The 22,769-nt window shown below is 41.1% G+C and overlaps 1 protein-coding gene across 6 annotated transcripts in view; it reads left to right on the top strand.

Moving 5' to 3' along the window:
- Positions 1 to 3,008: 3,008 nt before the first annotated feature.
- Positions 3,009 to 22,769, top strand: part of Scaper (S-phase cyclin A associated protein in the ER) — a 323,341-nt gene continuing 303,580 nt past the window's right edge. For 3 of the 6 annotated variants that reach the window (XM_027415034.2, XM_027415035.2, XM_027415032.2), the window contains exons 1-4: positions 3,009 to 3,106; positions 17,982 to 18,044; positions 21,167 to 21,284; positions 22,266 to 22,336. In XM_027415034.2, coding sequence (XP_027270835.1) covers positions 18,039 to 18,044; positions 21,167 to 21,284; positions 22,266 to 22,336 — 195 coding nt within the window. In that variant the 5' untranslated portion in view covers positions 3,009 to 3,106; positions 17,982 to 18,038. Of the gene's footprint in view, positions 3,107 to 13,321; positions 13,439 to 17,981; positions 18,045 to 21,166; positions 21,285 to 22,265; positions 22,337 to 22,769 lie in introns of those variants that run through there. The other 3 variants (XM_027415033.2, XM_035443715.1, XM_027415036.2) reach the window with 3 other exon arrangements.

Genomic DNA, 22,769 nt, shown 5'->3' with positions numbered 1-22,769 from the left:
CTGAAGCAAATTAAGAATGAAAAAAAAAAAAACTAGGTTTAATGAGTAAAAACGCTTCCAGATGGTTTCCCAGTCCTCAGAGAGGAAACAGGAAAAAGGAACTGAAAAATGGCATGTCCCTTCCTAGAAGGCCATTTAAATATCCTGCAGGCATGGTCCCAGGCAACTGGGGGAGGAGGAGCCCACCTCAGGCAGCTGCTCACCCCTTTTACCTCTTCAGATATGCCTCTGTCCACAAGACATGAACCTCTCTCTGCCTCTCTCTCCCATAGCACACCACACATTTGCTCGCTATAACAGTGCCTGTTTAATCTGAGCCCCAAGGCATCCTGGAGCTGGATGATGCTGCTTGCTGCAGCAGCACAGAATAAAAGGTTGGCATCTCCATCTCCAGTCTGCATCTACGTCCTCTGCTCTGGTCATTTTCTCCCCAAATCACCTTGGATTCCAGAAGCAGGTCTGATGCATAAACATCTTGTATAAGAATCAAAACTAGTTGTTATGATGGAAGTTCCACCCCAGCCCCTGGCATCCATATACCCAAAGAGTATGGAATGTTATGGTGGAAGTTCCACCCAAGCCCTCTTCCCCTATCTCTCTAAATCCTGCTGTATCTCAGAAAGCCCACCAAATGATGATCCCTACCCCAGAGATGCTCAAGACCACTCCTACATGGTATTTAAACTGGCCTTCCCAGAAAACAGACTCGTGGTTTTACAAGTTTCCCTTTCCTGTTTCCTCTCTGGGAGTCTGGAAGGTCATCTGGGAGCATTTTTCCATTAAACTTGGGCTTTTTCTAATTTGGCTTGAGCAAGCCAGTAAGTAGTGTTCTCCTATGGCCTCTATATCAGCTCCTGCCCAGGTTCCTGCCCCACCTGAGTTCCTCTCGTTCACTCTTTGATGGGCTGTTGCCTGGAAGTGTAAGCAAAACGAACCTTCTCCTCTCCAAGTTGCTTTTGGTCATGGTGTTTGATCACAGCAACAGTCACCCTGTGTAATCTTGCAATAATGGTCCATCAGGCCTCATGTCAGCGCCTTTGAAGACAGGGCTGATGTTGTGCTTGAATGCTGGAGATAGCTTCATTCAGTGAATTCCCACTCTGCTTTTGAATCAGTATCTTTCTATTTTTCTCCCATTTATTAAACATAGGTTCCTTTCTCACACAATATAATCTGAATGCATTTTCCTTCCTTCTCCTCCTCCTAGTTTCTCCTCACTCCCCCTTCCATCCAGATTCACTGCCCTTCTGTCTCTCATTAGAAAAGAACAGGCTTACAAGAGATAACAACAAAATATAACAAATAAAATACAGTAAGATAAAACAAAAACCATCATGTCGAAGTTGGATAATCCGAGGCAACAGAAAAATAAAAAAGCCCCAAGAGACAGCACAAGAATCAGAGACCCATTCCTTCACACTTTCAGAAATCCTATAAAAAATATGTGTTGAGGAGCTGGCGCCGACTGGCGTAGGCCCTGTGATTGCTGCTTCAGTCTCTGTGTTCTGTTGTTTCAGAGGGTCTTGTTCTCTTGGTGTCCTCTGTCTCCTCCATTCCAGACCCCTCTTTCTTGGGGCTCCCTGAGCTCTGAGGGGGATTACTTGATGGAGACATCTCTTTTAGAGCTGTGTGTTCCAAGGTCTGTCTATCTCGCTGTGGGTCTCTGTATTTGTTCCCATCTGCTGCAGGCCGAAGCCTCTCTGATAATGGCTGAATAAGGCACTGATCATTTCTATCTAGTTTTGGGGAGAGTTGCTGATCTGGTTTCATGGCCTTGGTCTCTGGTAACACCACCACAGTGTCAAAGCCTGGGCCTTCGTCGAGATTGAAAAATCAAATTACTGCATGTTGCAGGGATAATAGCAGGATTTGCAGTAGGGAAATCCCTAGTGACTTTGGAAAGAGTGGGCAGAAACCCAAGTGCACAAGTCCAGACCTGAATAGTAATTGGAGTAGTGGAGATATCTTATAAATTACAAAGTGCAAAGGGCAGGCTACAAAGGGAGATTTGGAATCCAAGTTGAAGCAGCCTGAAGATGTTTAAATGCTCATGGGAATAAGAGAAGATTAACAAGAGAAAGGAGACACTGACCATCATTTATGTTGTATCGTGTCCCTCTGTCCCCATTTGATGTTTATGATTCTTGTTTCCTCCCACCTCAAGAACATCACACCCCCCCCCCCCAGGATTTTTTTTCTGGGGAAGATCTATCTTGTTCATTTATTAACGCTAATCAGTTAGTGTATCTAACGTGGCAGGTGCTTCATAACTATTTGTCAGACAAATGAACGAATGGGTTTTCTAAGAAACCGAGAAGAGAAAGGACCTAGAGGGAGCCACAAATACATTGCCCACCGGTTTCCACAGTTCTTAACTCCTGAAAGTGAGGTAGACTTCAGTATCCATTGGTTTCCCGCCTGCTGTGGTTGCAAGGGTGAGGGAAGTTAGGATCTCAGCATCAGATGGATGAAAAGTAGCAGGGAATATTCCCTTGATACTATGATGTGCACAATCTCTTTTCCATTTAGTTCAGAACTGTGATTTAAATATCGACACATCCCCATTTTGTGACTATTGCTATCTTCGAAGTAGCGTAAACATATTTGTTAGGTTTTTGTACTTGGATCCTTATCTGGCACACGACGACTGAAACAAACATTAAGGTGGAGGCTAAGCTCTGCTTGGCTAAGACCCAGGTGCTTTTGTGAAACACTACCAAGCACAGACTTCTCTAGAGGACCTTCATATGTGGACTGTGGTGATAAGACAGGCCAGGGGTCAGGCTGAATTCAAGAAAGGGGTCCGTGTGCCCGAAAGCCGAGGTGGACTTTTGTCAGTTCAAGGGAAAAAGAACACTTCTGGGAAAGTAGGAGCTCCTAGGCTCAGAGCAAAGGCTTGACTTTTTCGCTTGAGCTCGGCGCAGGAGTCGGGCTGCGCCTGCGCGAATAGCCCAGGACCGCCCAGGAGGCGGAGCTAAATTCGTCTGGCATCACGTGGTGCGCCGGCCATCTGCCCCGCCCGGTCCTCGGCGGCCGCCCCGCCCCACCACGCCCCTTTCCCGCCGGGACGCTGGGAGCCGCCCCGAAGTGCGCAGGGCAGCCCGGGGTAAGTGTCCGCGAGGGGCGCGCGTCGCCTCGACCAGGACGGGCCCTAGAGGGGCACGGGCAACCTGTGTTGCGGGCCTGAGGGGACAAGATGGCGGCGGAACACCCTTCCACCTCCTTAGGCACCTGGGCGTGTGACGGGGGAGGGGAGACACGGGGTCGACTGAGGAGGCCGGGCCGGGGTGGGGAGGGTGGAGCTGGCCCGCAGCCCCGCTGGGCTGTGAGGGTCGAGGGGCTGTGAGCCCGGGATGGGCTCGGGGCAGGGCTCGGGGCAGGATGCTGTCTCTAGCGGATAGTGGAGGCTTCTGGAATGTCCGGACTGTGGGGTCCTCAGGAGCTGCTTCTTCCCTGCCTTTGGCAGTTGATCGCTTCAGCACCTTTTCCTCCAGGGGTTTGCCACACTTTCCATGAACCTTGATTAGAAAGCTAATCTCAGGGAAGCAGGGAGGGGAAGAATTATTTTTTTTTCTCTTTCTCATTTTACAAATGTTTAACGTTGGAGCTTCAGGTGCAAAACGAAGGCCTCTCACCTGGGAGTCTCCTGCCTCAATGGCCTTGCTACAGTAATTTGTTAGTACCCCCCTCGCTCAGGTTTGCATCCTGCTCAGAGAAGCAGTTTAGAGTCAGTAGCCGACTGCAGAGAGCTTTGAACTTGTTAGAAAGCAGCCAGAAAATTGTTCCTCAAGAAGCACCTGCTGCTGTCCTAGAGGATCCCCCTGAGAGGGCCCCTCAGTCTGAGGGCTGCTTCCTGTTGTATATGTGGACTGCATTTCTCAAGTGTGCCAAGTTATTGTCCACGAAATAGCAATTCACTCACTACAATTATCTTTCTGAACCGGTAGTGATTCCATATATGTGTACTACAATTTACAGATTTATTTCATCTCCATCGTATGGGGGAAGACCGAGATAGGTGATGTGGATATGGATGAATAGGGAACCTGGGTTTAAAGAGATTTGGGCTTACCCAGATCACTTGCTGGGGATGTGGTAGATTTCTAAGTTAAGGTTGATAAGCACAGCACTAACCCACCCTGGCCTATGTTGGTGCATTGTATTGGCATTTTTTCTGTTAACCACAAATTTCTGCAAAGTGCTTCCAGATTGACTTAAAACAAACACACTGAAATCTCTTGAGAATGTTCACTGATATCTAAGTATTTTTAATAAAAGAGCCATTTTTAAATGTTCCTTGGGATATTACATTGGTGGAAGAAAGTGTGATGTGGTGGCATTGAAGGCAGCCTCAAGTGTGCCTTGTCCTTTAGCTTCCCTCATTTGGATACCATCCACCTCCTATAATTGTTACTAGCAGAAAATGAATGTTTGTGTAAAGAACTGCATAGCAAGCTTTCAGCAAAGGCCCTGTTCCTCCTCTTTCCCCATCCGCTTGCCCTGCATTTGTAAAATTCTCTGAGTTAGTCTGTTGGACTGCTGTAATAAAATACCTTAAACTGAGACGTGTATAAAGAACAGAGATTGATTTCTCACAGTTCTGGTTGGGAAGTCCAAGATGAAGGTTTTAGCTGATTCTGTTTGGTGATGACCCACTTTCTGATCATAGCTGACACTTTCTGTACCCTCACATGAGGAGGGACAAGGGTCTTCCTTTAACCTCTTTTATAAGGGTATCAATCCCGTTTATGAAGACCTTCACTCTTGATTACCTCCCAAAGTATTTAGCTATTACTGTCACTTTGGAAGCTAGGATTTAAATTGGTTTTTGAGGAGACACAAACATTGAGGACATAGCACTGTGATTAAACACCTGATATGTTTATGTCATAACCAGGGTTGCCATATAAATGCTTTATAGATAATTTTGGTGACTGAGTTCCCAAAGTTTTGTTGTTTTGTACAGATTTATAAAATGCTTTTCCTTTGTGCTGCGTGGATCTTAAGAAACACTGAATGATTGACTTGGTAGTAAGACTTCATTAATGCCTTTGTGAGTGCTTTATAGGAGTGTTTAATGATAAAGTCATGGAGTTCATGCTATGTTTTCATCTTCGTGCTTCCCCATCCCCACAACCCGAACCAGTTTTAAAGGAGACACAGACATGCTTTGGGAATTACATGTGAATATCTTCAGTCTCTAGAAATAGATGGTGTCAGGGTTTGGGAGATTACTCACTAGGTAAAATGCTTGCATTGTATGCATGAAGACCTGAGTTCAGATCCCCGGTCCCCATATAAAAGTCAGGCACATGGGTGCATTCCTGAAATCCTAGTGCTGGGAGGTAGAGGCAGAAGGCTCCCTGGGGGCCCTCTGGCCAACCATTCTAGCCTAATTGAGTGAGAGACCCTGTCCCTCATTTCCCCACTAAAAGGTGGAGGGCCTGGAGAGAAGGCCCAGTGGGTAAAATGCTTGACTTTGGTTTGGATCCCACTACCCACATAAAAGACACATATAGCAGTACACATTGTACCCCACTGTTGGGGTGATGGTGGTTGTGGTACAGGTAGTTCCCAGGAGCTTGATGACCGACCAGCCAGTCTAGCTGAATAGGGAACTCCAGATTCAGTGAGAAAAAAAAAAAAAAAGTATGAGGAAGATGCCCAATGTCAATGTCAACCTTTGGCTGTGTTTGCACATATATGCACACACACCCATTAACCTTTCCCCAACACGTAAATAATGAGAGTGACTGAATAAATATCTGATGTTAACCTATAGCATCCACACACATTCATGCATACCCCTACACATATGCATACTTGTACATACAGTATATGCTGTTATATGTTAGATAATATAATAGTCCTCTCTAATGGTAAAATATCAATACTGTGGAATTGCCATTTTTGAAACTGTAGACATAAAAATTACAGATGACTGAGGCTGGAGAAAAGGCCCAGAGGTTCAGGAACACCAGTTGCTCTTCTTGAGGAATTGAACCAGGTTCAATTCCCAGCAATCACATGATTGTTCATCACCAATTCTGGGGGATCCAACAGCCTCCTTTGGCCTCCTCACATACCAGACATGCAAATGTTGCATAGACATGCTTATAGCCAAATACCTATATAAGAAAATAATAAAATAAAATTAAAAATGCTGCAAATGGCTTGTTTAATAAAAATTAAGGCAATGCAGTTCTTTCGCCATTCTTTTTTCTGGATGGGGTAACTTTTTTACAAGCATTTTTGGCTGAGACTTGGTTAATACTGTGCTGTGCTGGTTAGGTTTTTTTTTTTTTGTTGTTAGTTTGATTAATCATCTGGGAAAAAGGAATCAAAATTGAGAAAATTCCTCCATCAGATTGGCCAATAGGCAAATCTGTGGGTCATTTTCTTAATTGACGATTGATGTGAAAGGGCCTAGCCCACTGCCTATGGTGCCACCCTTAGCTAGGTGGTCCTTGGTAATATAAAAAAGCTACCTGAGACAGCCCGGAGAGGCAAGCCAGTAAGCAGCTTTCTTTGTGACCTCTGCTTCAGTTCCTGCATCCAGGTTGAGTCCCATTCTGACTTTTCTTCATGACAAGACTGTAAGCTTTAAGCTGAAATTCCCCCCCCCCCCCAAGGTTGCTTTTGGTCAGCTGTCTTTTCACACCAATAGAAAGCAAATAGACAAATTCAGACAGTGAAAAAAGATCTGCAGTCCAGTGCTACAGCTGCTCTCTGACACACTGAGGGTTTCATCAATGTTGCTAAGTAGTTCCCTTTTGTTTGTATGTACTGGTGTAGGTAGATGTCAGAGGCCAAGCTCAGCTACCATTCCTCAGGAGCTGGCCACTTTGGTTTTTGAGAGAGGGTCTTTTGCTGGGACCTGGGTCTTGCTTAACTGGTTAGATAGGGTAGCTGGTCAGCAAGTGTCAGTGATCCTCCTGTTTCTGTTTTCCTGGTCCTGGGATTACAACTGTGAGTAACTTCTCCGGGTTCTTTCTGTTTTTCTTTTGTTTTTAATGGGTGCAGAGAGTTGAAATCAGATGCTCATGCTTGTGTGTCAAGCACTTCACTGGCTGGGATATCGACCCAGCTCATTTCTGGTTTTTTTTTTTTTTTTTTTTCAGACAGGTCTTTGTAGCTCAGATTGACTATGATTGCTCAGTATGTTTGAGCAATCTACATGATTGATATTTTCTCATAAAAGCCACCCATGTCCACATTTTATTTGTAGAGATTTCAGTATGTGTTGGCTGGCTTTTAAATACAGTAAAGCAAGAAAGAGGTAGCTTTGCCATTTTCAATGGGTCATGCCATATTGACAGGAAATAATATCTTCTTGGTTGATTTATTCATGATAGTATGCACTGAAGCAATTGAAAACTCTTTATTATTTATTATGTATACAGCTATCTGCATGAATGCTTGCACACCAGAAGTCAGCAGATCTCATTATAGATGGTTGTGAGTCACCATGTGGTTGCTGGGAATTGAACTCAGGACCTCTGGAAGAGCAGTCAGTGCTCTTAACCTCTGAGCCATCTCTCCAGCCCCGAAAAACTCTTTAAACAGTGAGGAATTACAAAGTTTCTGTATTACTCTTAAAGATATTCATTTTTGCTCAAATACACTTAGTTTGTACTCATCAAATGTGAAAAATTTTTGATAGCTTTTGAAGAGGTCTATAACTGAAAGACCCCCGAAGAGGTACTTTCGTAGAAGGAGACCCGCACCCAGGAATCAGCGAGACCACGAGCTTGGATGCAAAACCGCAAGAGGCTTTATTGGAGATACGGGTACCCGGGCGACTTAGCTTCTGTGAGGCCAAGCGCGCCGAGCCAAGGGAAAGGGGTCCTTATATAGGGAAAAAGGCGCAAGCTAGGAGCAGGGATTCTATTGGATAATTCTAATGAGGCATTGTACAGAGCTATTCCCATTGGTCAATGTATATGAGGCGCTATACAGGGTTATTCAAATGAGGCAAAGTACAGAGTTATTCAAATGAGGTGAAACACAGAGTCTTTCAAATGAGGCGAAATACAGAATCATTTCTATTGGATGGTTCAAATGAGACACAGAGCCATTCCAGATCAGCATATTCTCAAGGTCTGGTGTCTGGTACAACAGACTCAATTCCCCCTCCCTCCGCGTCCAGATGGCTGACCTTGGGGGCGGAGACCTTGGGACAGAGTGTTTCTCATCGGGCGGGGGCTCAGGGGCAGGGCTCAGGCCGGCTCACTTGGTGTTTGTTCTCGTGCCGGCCCACCTGGTGCTCGTTCTCGGGCCAGCCCACCTGGTGCTCGTTCTCGGGCTGGGCGTGCGGCGGGTGGCGGGGGAAGTGGAAGCCGCCGGGGGTGGGGATCGGGGAAGCCGCCGACAGGAGGAAGAGGAGACAAACTTGAGAAGGAAAGGGCTAAGGGGCAGGGGTCTTTCATAACAACATTAAGTACCAAACTCAGGAAAACATTCAGATTTTGGGTCCCCCCCTCCCCCCCAGACAGGGTTTCTCTGTGTAGCTTTGCAGACCAGGCTGGCTTCGAACTCACAGAGATCCTCCTGCCTTTGCCTCCCAAGTGCTGGGATTAAAGCAGTGTGCCACCACCACCCAGCTCTAGACTTTGTTTTTTTTTAAAAACTTAATTTTTATTAATTCTTTGAAGCTTTTAAACAATTTATTTTCATCATATTCATCACCTGTTTCCTCCCCCCCATTCCTCCCAGATCCACCCACCTCCTTACTACCCATCAATTTTGTATCTTTTTAAAATTTTTATTCATTTCTTAATAAGCCACTGATTCCAGTTTGTGCTGCCTGTAATCCTGGGTTTGGGGCCATCTACTGGAGTGGAGTTGAGTCATATACCCTTAAAGAAAACCGACTCTCCCCTTCCCCAGAAGCCACTGAGTGATGATAGCTCCTCACTTAGGAGTGGGAGCTCATGACCCGACCCTCTTCCCACTCTGTACTAGCATGTTGACTTTGTGTTGTTCAGTTCATGTGCAGGCACCCACAGCTGCTGTGAGTGTGTGAGCGCAGTGGTCCTGTCATGTCCAGAAGACAGTTTTGCACCAGTCTTCCCTGACCTCTAATCCCAGCCAAATACTAACCACACTAATAAAACCATATAACACATAGTCTGTTGTGTCATGCTGCTTCTGTTTGGCACATTTTAAAGAATCATTTATACCAAGGCGTGTACTAGCACTCACTCCTTTTTCTGAGTAACTAGCATTCCTTTGTGTAGGTATCCCACATTTTATTTATCTGTTGGACAATTCTTGGTCGTTTGTATGTTTTTATTTTCAGTTTTTAGGACAGTGCTGCTGGGGACATTCTTGTGTAAGTTTTGTTTGGTCCTGTGTTTTCATTTCTTGTGAGTGGATATGAGTGGACTTGTTGGGTTGAATGGTAACTGTATGTTTAGCTCACTGAGGAGCTGCTGGATGCTGTAGTAGATCAGCTGTACCAATTTACATCCCCACTGCAGCGTGTGTCGAAGGTTCCAGTTTCTCTGTTTCCTCTGACACTCTTGTCCTGTCTTCTTGACTGTAGATACCTGAGTGATGTGAAGTGATACCTCATTGTAGTTTTGATTTGTTTCCCTAATGGCTAGTGGTTTGAACATATTTTCTTGTACTCGTTAGTCATTTGAATATCTCTTTTGCAGAAATGAGGACATGACCCTTTAACCTTCATAGTGCTAGTATTTTAATTTGAAATGTGTCCCACTCTTGTGCTGTTTTAAAATTTGTCATTAAAGAGATTGCTCCCCAGTATTCCTTTGCAGTTTTTAGATGCTCTGTTGTGAAGCACATACTCCCTACTCACGTTTAGTAGAGAACACATTGCAGTAGTTTTCTTTTTATTCAAAGAACCATCTTGACTTTTCCCAGAAGAAAAAAACCTTCATTTTTTCTTTTGAGACAAGGTTTTGCTCTGTAGCCCAGGCTGCCGTCTTATTCACAATTCTCCAGTCTCAGCATCATGGCTGCTTTCAGTTTGGAGGTAGAGATGATAATCTGCTAAGTACCAAATTGAACAGTAGTGCCCGAGGCATGTAGGTAAGATTGGGAATACATTAGGATCTGGTAGGAATTAAGAGGTTATGATTCTGTTTTGAGCCATTGTTCTTATTCTTTAATTTGAAAGTATATTTAAATATCATAATTTCAGCCTGTGGTGGTTGTAATTGTGGTACAGTTATAATTCAGAAAATCAGGAAACTATTGATAAGCATTCACTCTTGATCTCTGTTTTGTACAGATATCAGGCTTTGAATGGTGGTTCTGGGCTGTCAGGTCCTTCACATAAAATTTCTTTGCTTTTGAAAATAACCCTATGGGGTAGATATTTTTTACTGCCATTGTCTAACTGTGAACTCTGAAGTTAAAAACAGTTAGATAGCTTTCCTAAAGGTTGTGTAATGTGTACACGGCAGCCTTGGAGTGAGCATGTGTGAGTCTGACTTTAGAGGGCACATTCTTCTCACTGTTTCCTTTGGATGTCTACTCTGTTTTCCAGTTGGTACCACACTCTTCTCTCTTCCCTTACAGCTTAGTGCATATGGTCATGGGATTTTGTGTCTGTTTGCAAAGTGTGTGTACTTTAAAGTTGTCTTTATTGGGAAGGCCTGTAGAGTTCACAGCTTCATAGCCTGGTTCTGGAATGACTGAAAGCAGGTATTTCTGCTTAACTGGTGAGCTGTGCAGAGCTGCATTCTTTCCTTCCCTGCAGTCCTTTGAGTGGCGACTCCAGGGACTCCAGTAGGGGAGAGGTCATCAGACATTGATCTGACCCTTGGGGTCTGGAAATGTGAGACATGGGGGAGAAAAATGAAAACATTTATCATGTACCGGGTTTTCTGTAATATTTCAGGAATTATTTGGACATCTATGTGTCATCTGCTCAGGGAATAATAACATATCTAAAGTTACCTAATTATGATTCTAGTAAACAGCTGATTGGGAGTCTGTCCCACAGTGTATACCTTCCTGCATGGTCTGAGTTTATTTCAGAATGTATGTATCTAGTTCTCTTGATAGATTTATGTATAGGTGTTTTGCTTGTATGTATGTCTATGCACTACATTCCTGCATTTCCTGCAGAAGCCAGAAGAGTGCATTGGTTCTCTTGGAACTGGAGTTACAGATGGTTCTATGCCTCCAAATGGATGTTGGAAATTGAACCTGGGTCCTCTGGAAGAGTAAATAGTGCACTAAATCACTGAGCCATCTCTCTAGCCCATTTGTAAGATATTTCTATCCTTCCACGAAGTTCCTTCTGCCCTTTCTCAATCCCTCCAATCAATTCAGCCTCTTCCTCCTCTTTTTGTTGGCTAAGCTTACTTTTGCCTAGTATGTGGCTTTATATAAAGACAATCATGGGATATTCTCTTGTCACTTCTTTCTGTAGGTGTAATATTTAGTATTCCTCTGTTATGTGTATAAGTTATTCATTCCTTTCTGTTGGTGAATAGTATTCTGTTACATGGATGTACTGCAATTTGATTATTCTTCTGTTGATGGATATTTGAATTGTTTCCAGTTTGGAGCTATTATGTATAAAACTGCTTTCAACATTTGTTTATAGATTTTTGTGTAAAAAATACTGTTTTGGGGGCATAAATATTTAATCTTCATTTTTACAGATGAGAACACTGTCACAGAGAGGTTAAAGGACTTCTTTTAAAATGTTTCTCTTTAATGTTCATATATACATACAATGTGTTTTGATTAAATCCACTCTTCATTCTCCCTGCTCCACTTCCTCCCCTGGTCTTTTCCCTCCCAGCTGCATGTGTTCTCTTTTTAAAGACAGCCCTGGAGTCCATTTAGTGCTACCTATTGGTACATATTGGTGGCTCGATGGAGCATGGGTAACCTTTCAGGTTCTACATCTTTGAAGAAAATTGACTTTCTCTTCCTCAGCAGCCACCATTTGCCAGATTGCTCCTCAGACAGGGTGGGACTTCATGAGTCCCTCCTATTTCAATGCTGGGATTTTGGCTGGCCTGACTTTGTGCATTGATATGTGTTCCCAACTGCTGTGAGTTCATGTTTGCAGCTACATTATGTAACTTCTTAATATCCTATAGCTAGAACCAGTGATTTGACCGATTCCAATAATTTACTATACTTTCTGTACTTTTCTTCGGAGGAAAAATGAGAGAGAGGAGGGGAGAGACAGAGACAGAGACAGAGACAGAGACAGAGACAGAGAGAGAGAGAGAGAGAGAGAGAGAGAGAGAGAGAGAGAGTGTTTCTATGAGCCTATGAGCCTGCACGTGCAGTCTCCCATGATCATGCTCACACTTGCATGCATGGGCAGAGATCAGAGGATAAAATTGGCGGAGTTGATTCTCTCCTTCTACCATATGGGTTCTAGGAACCCAGCTCTGGTCTTCAGACTCAGCAGCAAGTTCCAAGGAAATGATACCACCCACAGTGGGTTGGGTTTTCCCTCATACTCAATTCATATAATACTGCACAGATTTGTCTACAGTCCAACCCAGTATAGACAATCCCTTATTGAGACTTTTTTTTCCTAGTGATTCTACGTTGGGGCAAGTTGACAGTTAAAGTTAGTCATCAGAGAATATTTAATATCTAAACTCTTAGGTGTTTTCAAGTATTAGCATTAACCAAAGTGTTTATGCTGTGCAATAGCTCTAGATTTTTTTTTTTTTAGAATCCTCAAGAAACTTTGTGTATTTAATTTGTATCTTCCTAGTTTTATACCTCTCCCTCTCTTTCTCTCTCTCTTCCTGTCTTCTAGTTCCTGGCTACTATCACTCCACTCTCTGCTTCTGTGAGACCAGTTACTTTATATTTTACAAATAAGTAAAATCATACAGTATTCATTTTTCCGTGTATGCCTTTTTTTTTCTTAGCATAGTATCCTCCAGATTAATCTGTGTTGTTAAGAATCACAGCATTTGGGTGCTGGAGAGATGGCTCAGAGGTTAGGGGCAGTGACAGCTCTTTCATAGGTCCTGAGTTCAATTCCCGGCAACCACATGGTGGCTCACAACTATCCATAATGAGATCTGGTGCCCTCTTCTGGAGTGCAGGCATACTTGGAGGCAGAATGTTGTATACATAATAAATAAATAAATCTTTAAAAAAAAAACAATCACAAGATTTTCTTTTTTAAAGGTTGAATACTACACCATACCCATACACAAACAGCACATTTTCTTTATGTAATCATCCATTGACAGACACTTGGGTTGATTATCTTGGATATTGTGATTAATGTTGAAAAGAACATGTAATACCCTTTTTAAAAGAACATGTAATATCTTTAATATTATTTAATTTCTTTTAGATATTTACCAGAAGTAGTGATTCTTGGATCATGTTCTATGCCAACTTGATACAAGCTAGAGTCATCAGAGAAGAGGGAGCCTCAGTTGAGAAAATGACACCATATCATGGGCTGTAGGCAAGTCTGTGGGAAATTTTCTTAATAAGTGATTGATGTCAGAGGGCCCAGCCCATGGTGGGTGGTGCCATCCCTGGGCTGGTGGCCCTGGGTTCTATAAGAAGGCAGGCTGAGCAAACCATGGGAAGCAAACCAGGAAGTTGCAACCCTCCATGGCCTCTGCATCAGCTTCTGTCTCCAATTTCCAGCCCTGTTTTGAGTTCTTGTCCTGACTTTCTTCAGTGATGGACAGCAATATGGAAATATAAGCCAAATACCGCCCCCTAATATTTTAAGGAATCTCCATACTATTTTCCATAAAGGCTGTACTAATTTACATATTCTACAGTGATGTAAATGGCTTCTTTTTCTCCTAGCATCTTTGAGAAAAATATCACTTGATCCTGGAGTATAATTTTCTTTTTCTATTTTTAGATTTATTGTGTGTTCAGTGTTCTCTGTATGTGTCTCTGCAGGCCAGAAGAGGGCACTAGATCTCATTATAGATGGTTGTGAGTCACCATGTGGTTGCGGGGAATTGAACTGAGGATCTCTGGAAGAGTAGTTAGTGCTCTTACCCTCTGAGCCATCTCTCCAGCCTGAGTACAGTTTTCTTGATGTGTTATTTGGATTCAGTAGTCCAAATAAGAGTTCTTGCATCTACATTCATCAGATATATTACTTTGAAGTCTCCTTTCACCTTTCCCTTTTGGCATCAGGGTAATATTGGTATTATAGATAGAGATTGGAATAATTCTCTTCCAGATTTTTTAGAATTGTATTAGTAGTTTTCTTTGAAGTTTGGTAAAATTCAGCAGTAAACCCATCTGATACTGGGCTTCTTAATACACTTCACCACTCATTATTGATGTGTTCAGGTTATCTGTGTTCATATGATTCTGTCTAGGGTTTTAAGTGTCCATAAATGTATTCGGTCTTCTAGGCTTTCTAGGGTGTTCATAGTAGTGCCCAGTGATCTTCAGTATTTACTGTGGGATCTGCTATAATGTCATTTCTGTTTTATTTGGGTAGGCTTTCTTTTTTCTTAGTCTGGATCTAAAAGCTTTGCCAATTTATCTACAAAAACCCAAGTCTTGCTGGCACACTCTTGTGTGTTAGCCCTTGGATAGTGGTGGTAGGAGGATCAGAAGTTCAAGGTCATCTGTGGCTACATAGATTTTGTATCCTGAAACTTTAAAGAAAAGATTTATTTATTTTTGTATGTGCATCATGAATGTGATTGCGGAGGCCAGAAGGTGGTGTCAGATACCCTAGAACTGGACTTACAGGGGACTATGAAGCACCATGTGGGTTCTGGGAACTGAATCTGGGTCCTCTGTAAGAGCAGTACACTGCCCTTACCTGATGAGCCATGCCTCTAGAACCCTGAAACATTTCTTAAGTTAATTAGATCAAGCAGGGTTTTTTGTTTGTGTTTTTTTTGTTTGTTTGTTTCGTTTGTGTTTTGTGGAATTTATATATAGAATCTTCCCTGGTTGTTCTTTTTCTCAACTTGACACAAACCTATGCATATCTGGCTAGAGCAGTGGTTTTCAACCAGTAGCAGTTATGAAGTGGCAATGAAAATGATTGTATGGTTGGGAGTCACCGCAACATGAAGAACTGTATTAAAGGGTCTCAGCATTGTGTTAGAAGGACCACTGGGCTGGAGGAGCCTCAGTTGAGGAAAGACCTGCATCTTATTGCCTATAGGCAGGTCTGTGGGACATTATCTTGATTAATGGTTGATGAGAGAGGGCACAACCCACTAGGAGGTGGTGCCACTAGGTGGTTTAAGAAAGCAGGTGTAAGAAAGCAAGCCATGGGGAGGAATCCAGTAGGTCGCAATCCTTCACGGCTTCTGCTTCAGTCTTGTTTCCAGGATCCTGCCAAGTTTCTTAGTCTAATCAGACATTTTTCTCTTTCTTTTGAAACACTAGCTTTTAGATGCATTAATCTTACCTGTTTTCTGGACTATTTTTTCATTAAGTTTTATTTTGATTTTTAATTTCCTTTTTGATATCTTTGAGTTTTGATCTTTTTCTAGGCCTTTGGGTTGATTAGTTAGGTTATTTCCTTTTTCTTAGTTAGGCATTCATTGTTTTAAAACTTCCTTTTAGAACTGCTTGTACCGTGTTCACATGGGTTTACCAAGCCTTAGTGGCTGTAGGACCTGGGAGAATGGAGCCAGTAAGTGAAGCAGACTAAACTGCCATGCAATAGCCAACTTTATTCAGAGTATCAGAGGGTTTATGCTCTGAGGGTTAAAAGGAGTCACAGGAGTAAAGTGCATAATCACAGAGGCAAGCCACACATGGCAAACCTTGTTTTTCCATGGAGGCATATAAACAAATAACAATAGCCAGTCACAATGAACATTCTGAAGTAACTCACTCCTATCTGCTACATCTGGGAGGGTATAGCAGAAGGATTCTGTTTTTGGAGAAACTGAGGTCACAAGGCTCATGTCTTTCCTTTGTGGAGTTTTCTTACAAGCACTTAGAATTCTCCTCACACAAATCCATTCTTGGACTGTATTCTGACACATGCTTCGATATTTATAGTTCCATTTTGGTTTGTCCCACGGTGTTTTATTATTTCTTCTTTGATTTCTTCCCTTTTTTGGGGGGCGGGGTGTTCGAGACAGGGTTTCTCTGTGGCTTTGGAGGCTGTCCTGGAACTCACTCTGTTAGACCGGGCTATTTCGAACTCACAGAGATCCAACCTGTCTCTGCCTCCCGAGTGCTGGGATTAAAGGCTTGTGCCACCACCATCCGGCTTGATTTATTTTTTAACCTATAGGTTGTTGGGCAATGTGTTGTTCAGTTTCCACGTATTTGTGAATTTTTAAAGTTTCTTCTCATTAATGAGTTCTATAATAGTGTCATGCTATTTGTGGTCTGAAAATTAATACCACTTAAAACCTTGAATATATTAGCATTTGTTTTATGCCTTAGCATATAATCTATCGTGGAAAATGTTCCTTTTGTGGTTAAAAATAGTGTGTACTCTGTTGTTGAGTGTAATATTTTAAATATGTTGTAAGATTCATTTGATCTGTAGTACTGTTCAAGTTAACTTTTCCTTAATGGTTGTGTGCCCAGATCTGTCCTTGCTTTAAAGTGGGTTATTGGGCTGGTAAGATGGATAAGTAGGTAAGATGCTGATCCCTGAGACCCACATGCTGGGAGGAGAGAATTGCTGTGGCATGCATGCACCTCCTCAATAAATAAGTAAATGTAATATTTTTTAAATGTGAGGTATTGAAGTCCCTACCTTATTATCACTGTAATTGTGTCTTCAATTCTGTTAACATTTGCCCTATCTTTTTAGTTACTCTGAGTTTGTGATATATTTATAATTGTTATATTTTCCTGAGGAATTGACTTTATTATCATATGATGATTTTTTTGTGGCAATTTTTGATGCAACATCTGTTTTGTCTGGTAAAATATCTCTGCTGTCTTTGGGATATCATTAAACGGAGTATCTTTTTCAACCCTCCTACTTTCAGCTCTTTTTATTCCTGAAGGATAAAGTTGCTTATTGCCAGGATGTTGTTTGATCATTTTTTAAAAGTTTATTTAGCTACTCTTATCTTTTGATTGGGGACTGTAATCCATTTATAGTTAATGATAGACAGAAAAAGCCCTTACTACAATAATTATGCTCTGATTTGTAGTTCTTTCACTTTCAGTTTCTCTCCTGATATTTTCCTTTATGATTTTATTTTTTAAAAAATGATGTTTTGGTTTTTCTCTGTGGTTCTTATAGGTGTACACAAAGCATCTTGTAGTTATAGTCTGTCCTAAGATGCTAAAAATTTAGCTTCAACAGGTTTACACCTATAATCTCAGCACTCAGGAAGCAGAGGCAGGAGGATTACATATTAGAGGCTAGCCTTGGTAACGAGGCAAAATCTCTCAAGGAAAAAAAAAAAACAACAACATGCCTTTAATCCCAGATGTTGGGAGGCAGAGGCAGGTGATTGCTGTGAGTTCTTGGTCAGCTTGGTCTATATAGCAAGTTCCGAGACAACCAGGGCTACATAGAGAGACTGTGTCTCAGTTCCACCACCCCCAAAGAAAAGCAAATAACAACAAAAAAGAAAACAAAAACATCTACCAGGCAAAAACAATAAACACAAAAATAAAATTTTATGTTAATGATGTCACGGATTAGATATTTTATATATTGTGTATCTTAATAAATTGTTGGAATTAGTAGTTTTTTTTTAATTTAGTTTTTTGAGACAAAGTTTTCTCTGTTGTCAAGACTGGTAATGTACTACTCCCAGCCTCAAGTGAGAGTATTCTCCTGAGAATCTGGAATTACATGTGCCATTCACTCAGCTTCATTTATTTTTAATGTTTGTATTTCAACTTTCTTTTTAGAGTTAAAAGCTATTTTATCCCATCACTGTGGTGGTTTTATTTGTCATGAGGTTAGCACCCTTTCATTTCTTTCAGGCTAATCTGGTGGTGATGAACTTCCACAGCCCTTGCTTGTTTGGGAGGGTTACAGTTTTAAATAGGGCTTATTGACAAATGTATTTTAATTGCAGGAATTATAACCCATGGGATTAAGTGGTAAGTGATCTTGCCACGAAGAAAATTTAAAAATGATGGTAAGTACAGCTATTTTTATCATATTTGTTTGTTTATCAGTGTCACATGTGCCATAGTGTTTTGTGGGAAGATCAGAGAACAGGTTTCAGGATTTGATTCTTTCCTTCTACCATATGGGTCCTGGGGATCAAATTTGGGTCAACAGGCTTGGCAGTAAGTGCCTTTCCCCACTGAGCTGTCTCCCTGGCCACTGTGATCAAGCTGTTTTAAAAACTGACTTTAGGTTTTCACTTGTTCATTGTTTGCTTCTCTTTTTACTACTTCCTGCCATCTATTTTTCATCTTTAAACCTCAGTGTTAGTCATTGTTTCAAGCACTGTTGTGGCCTCGGTCTGACACTTGTGGAATGTGAGATAGGAAGCAGATGAGGACCAGCCTCTCTTGTTACAAGTAAATGCAAGCTAGCTTCGTGGACTGCCTTAAATCCAGGATGGGTACTTAATCCAGTAGGGGACCTAAGAAGGGAAGCAAACGTGATCTCATTCCTCACTCTTCTCCTATTCAGTGTTTCCACGCACTACTGTATACCTGATACTACTCAATAGAGGGCTTAGGAAGAGGAAATGTAGCCCTGGGCTCAGGAAAAGGGAATCTAGTCTTGTCCCAAGTCCCTCCTTTTGGAGTTTTGAGGATAGGAGCAAGTGTCTGTAGTATGTAGACTGTGGGGGAACATTCTGAGTATTTAATTTTTTAAGAGTATATCGGATATAGACTGAGTATAACTTAATGCTGATGTTTATTGCTTTTATTTGATACATTAACTATTTGAACAAGCCTGTGTAAAATCTCTATGTAGCACTAGGTGGCACACTATGACTGTGAGTCAAAAAATGGTTGAGATCTGTAAGAAAAGAACCTGAGTAAGAATGCTGCTGAAATAGACATCTATAAAGTGATTGTGTATCTCATACTCATGTGTTGTGTATCAGACTCCGGTGCTTATACTAAAATGATTAAAAGCATTATGTAACTGACATGTTTATAAGAATTAGGTTGTTACAAATGATCAGATGTTGAGTTTTTACTGAGAGGAGCACATTCAGCATGTTACAGAAAATGCATCTGTAATATAAAGTGAAAATGGTTTCAGATGAATACAAGATGAATAGTAATATTTTTATTTTTTAAATATTAGAATAAAGAATAAAAACAATCCTAAGCTGAGGGTTTTTTCTCTATGTCTCTGTGTTTAAGTACAAAAGAACTATGTTGGTAACGGTGATGTTCATAGGAGAAATGAGCACTCAGTCTCAAGTTTCAGGTTTAGTATAGCTACAGTCTTGGAATCGTGAGGTCATCTGCTTTGGTTCTTGGAAGCTCATTGCTTTATGAGGACTCGAGTTAGTAGGATATGGGGGTAGGGACCTTTATGCCATGGTGTCTATACTTATAAAATTTTCTACAGGGGACTAAGTAAGCTATCTGAAAGAACTAAAAGTAAGACATTTATTTAAACTCTTTCATTGGGCCTGGAGTCAGTAATGCTGCTTTTGTTTAAAACAATGTTTGTGTAATCTAAGTGATAGTGCTAAGTCCAAACAAATGGAGGAGGTTTTCTACATCATTAGGAACCATGAGAGTAAACAGAGAAGAGATTGGAGATTTTGCAAACCTAGAAAGTGTAGTGTAACATAGTCCCTGTGAAAGCTTTAATTAATTAGTTAGGTAGGTGCTTTTGGGAATTTCAGGGCAAGGCCAGAATTGTGAAGGGATGTAAACATAGATATTAGGAAGAAGACTAAAGTTCTGGAGAGAAGATATGAATTAGTCTTTGATCAGAGTATTCTAATAGGTGGGATCATTTTTTTTTTCTAGTAGTTTGGATTTTTTTAGTAGTAGTTCATTCACTGAAACTTTATTTTTGTCACTCATAGATTTAGCAGGCATGTTTAATCCCATCCCCCCATATAACAAATTTTCTATCAGATTCTTCCCATGAGTATAAAAATATGTGTTTTAAAAATCTCTCTTTTGTTTTTGTTTTTCTTTGAGGTAAAAGTCAGGTTTTTTTTTTTTCCCCATCTCTTATTTGCCATTCTCTCTCTCTCTCTCTCTCTCTCTCTCTCTCTCTCTCTCTCTCTTTTGGTTTTTTCGAGACAGGGTTTCTCTGTGGCTTTGGAGGCTGTCCTGGAACTAGCTCTAGTAGACCAGGCTGGTCTCGAACTCACAGAGATCCGCCTGCCTCTGCCTCCCGAGTGCTGGGATTAAAGGCATGTGCCACCACCGCCCGGCGCCATTCTCAATAAACTTTATTTCGTTAGGATTTTTGATTGTCATTCCACCTGTAGTCTTGTTGATATGGAAGATGTGGGGCTATCATAGATTCAGAGTAGTGGTTTTGCTTGGTGTAGCTGTTCAGGCTTTAGACTGTGTTTGTTTTGGAAGCAATTTAAAATTTTACTTTAAGAGTTTTTAAATGTTGAGACAGACTTGGTGTTTGATGAGCCACATTCCAGGCCTCAGATTGTTGTGTATGTGCATGATGTGGAGGCCAGAAGTTGACAGTGGATGTCTCCCTCTATCTCTTCCCACACTGTAATTACGGTGCATGTCTGGGGAATATGCATGCTGTGCATGTGTTCGGGTACCTGTGTCTGTGTGTTTGGGGTGGGGTGGGGTAGGTGGAGACCAGAAGTCAACCTTTGGTGTCATGTTCTTGCTTTCCATCTTGTTTTTGAGATAGAGTTTTTCACTTAACCTGGAGCTCTCCTATTGGCCAGGAGCTGTAGGGGGGATTGTACTCAAGTCTTCAGACTTGTTAGGCAGAGCATTTATGGCTGAGCCATATGTTTACTCCCATCTTATCTTTTGACACAGTCTCTCACTGAACCTGGAACTTCCTATTTTGACTAAACTGGCTGGCTTGTCTCTGCCCTTCCTGTACTGGAATTACAGCCGTGTTCCATGCCACTCAGGTTTTTCATGGATCTTGGAGACCTGAACTCATTTCTGCATGCTTATACAATAAATACTTTATCCACTGAGCAACTCTCAAGCCACTCAAATTAGTTTTTAAGTATTTGTACTCTGAAATATGGAGAATAATGAATTTATAAAATATATGCTAAGTGATGATTGATAACTAACAGTCTCATAAACATTACCGTTTCAATATACCTAGGCTTCCTTCCAGCGCTCCAATAGTCATGACAAAGTGAGGAGAATTGTTGCTGAGGAGGGTCGTACAGCAAGAAACCTAATAGCTTGGAGTGTTCCACTAGAAAGCAAAGATGAGGATGGTATGTATTTTAAAAGTTAGCTTTCCCTTTAATGTAAATTGAGAGGACAAGTGGTGTGCTGGAAGTCTCAGTGGTGTGGAAGACTGGAGGCAGGAAGATTGCTTGAGCTTAGGAGCTCAAGGCTAGCCCTGACAATATAACAAGGCCCTGTCTAAACAAATGATACAAAGAAAAATGTATAAGGATATATTTAATTCCGGAGAGTAATTAGATTTAAAGTGAATATACGTAAATCGAACTCTTCAGTAAATTGGCATAGTAAATAAAATTGATTTTGTAAAAAATAGTTTAAAATTATTGTTTATTTGCTGTTTTAAAAATAATGAAATTATTAAGGTATTACTCTGGTAGTTGAAATGCTGATTTACTAAGTTCATAATTTCTTCTATGTTTGTCAGTTAGCCTTCTAATATAAAGAATAGCTTTTCCTTCTCCCCTTTATTTTAAAATATATATGTATTCATAAATTTAAATATGTATAGTTTCTTGGTGTCCTACTTAATGGGGCATAATATATGACGCTCTTTTGATGTTCATATTGCCATAGATTTGACGAATGGGAGATTCTTGGTTCTTCTGTTTCCTTTGGGCATCCTTTGCTCTTTCTTTGAGAACAATCTTTCATGATAGGTTGTTTCAAGCTAACTAAGAATGCACGTAGGCTATGGGTAATATAGAATGCCTATGTTAAAAACCAGTCCAGGGCTGGAGATTCCTCTCTGAGAAAGCCATTGAATAAAGCAGTCTCAGGGACTTAAGAATGTAGATTTAAACATCAAACAAACAACAAAAACTTCACTAGTAGTTTATATTCATTTAAATGAATAAAATTCTACTGTTCTATTATTTCTGGATGGAATTAGTTACTAGAAATGCCTGAATGCATTGTGCTATTTAGTTGTATAGTATACATTACCTATAGTTTAGTTGTATGTTATCTCTTTTTATTTATGTGACTGTTTCCTTTTTCATGCTTTGAAGGAAAACATAAATGTCAAACTGGTGGAAAATCTAAGAGGACAATTCAAAGCACTCATAAAATCTCTAAACAGGTACAGCATATACACCTTTTGCTAATTTGTTTTCATTCATTTCATGAGTCTTTTATCCATTATATAAATTCAAGTATTTGAATATTGTATATCTAACTTACATAAAAATATAGTATAACATTTTTTTCCATTTAAAAGTGTGGATTCTGTATTCACTTTTTACCTAATGCTTTATAAATAGGTGCTTTTTATTGTTCTCATAGTAACCTTGTGCTTTAGGCCTTATTTCTTCACTTAAAAAGTAAAGCTATAAGCCAATGGTGGAGCCCATTGGCTGTGCAAGCATGAGGGACCTATATTCAAGTCCTCATTGTCCACATTTTAAAAAAATAGCCAGATGTGGCAGCATGTGCCTGTTACTCAGTTTTGAGGGGCAGATAGAAGTGGATCCCAGGAGCTCTCAGGGTGGCCAGCTGGCCTGCCTAGACAAAAT

This window comes from Cricetulus griseus, chromosome 4, assembly GCF_003668045.3.
Source record: "Cricetulus griseus strain 17A/GY chromosome 4, alternate assembly CriGri-PICRH-1.0, whole genome shotgun sequence".
Taxonomy (NCBI): domain Eukaryota; kingdom Metazoa; phylum Chordata; class Mammalia; order Rodentia; family Cricetidae; genus Cricetulus; species Cricetulus griseus.
This window is presented reverse-complemented; position numbering and strand designations above follow the sequence as displayed.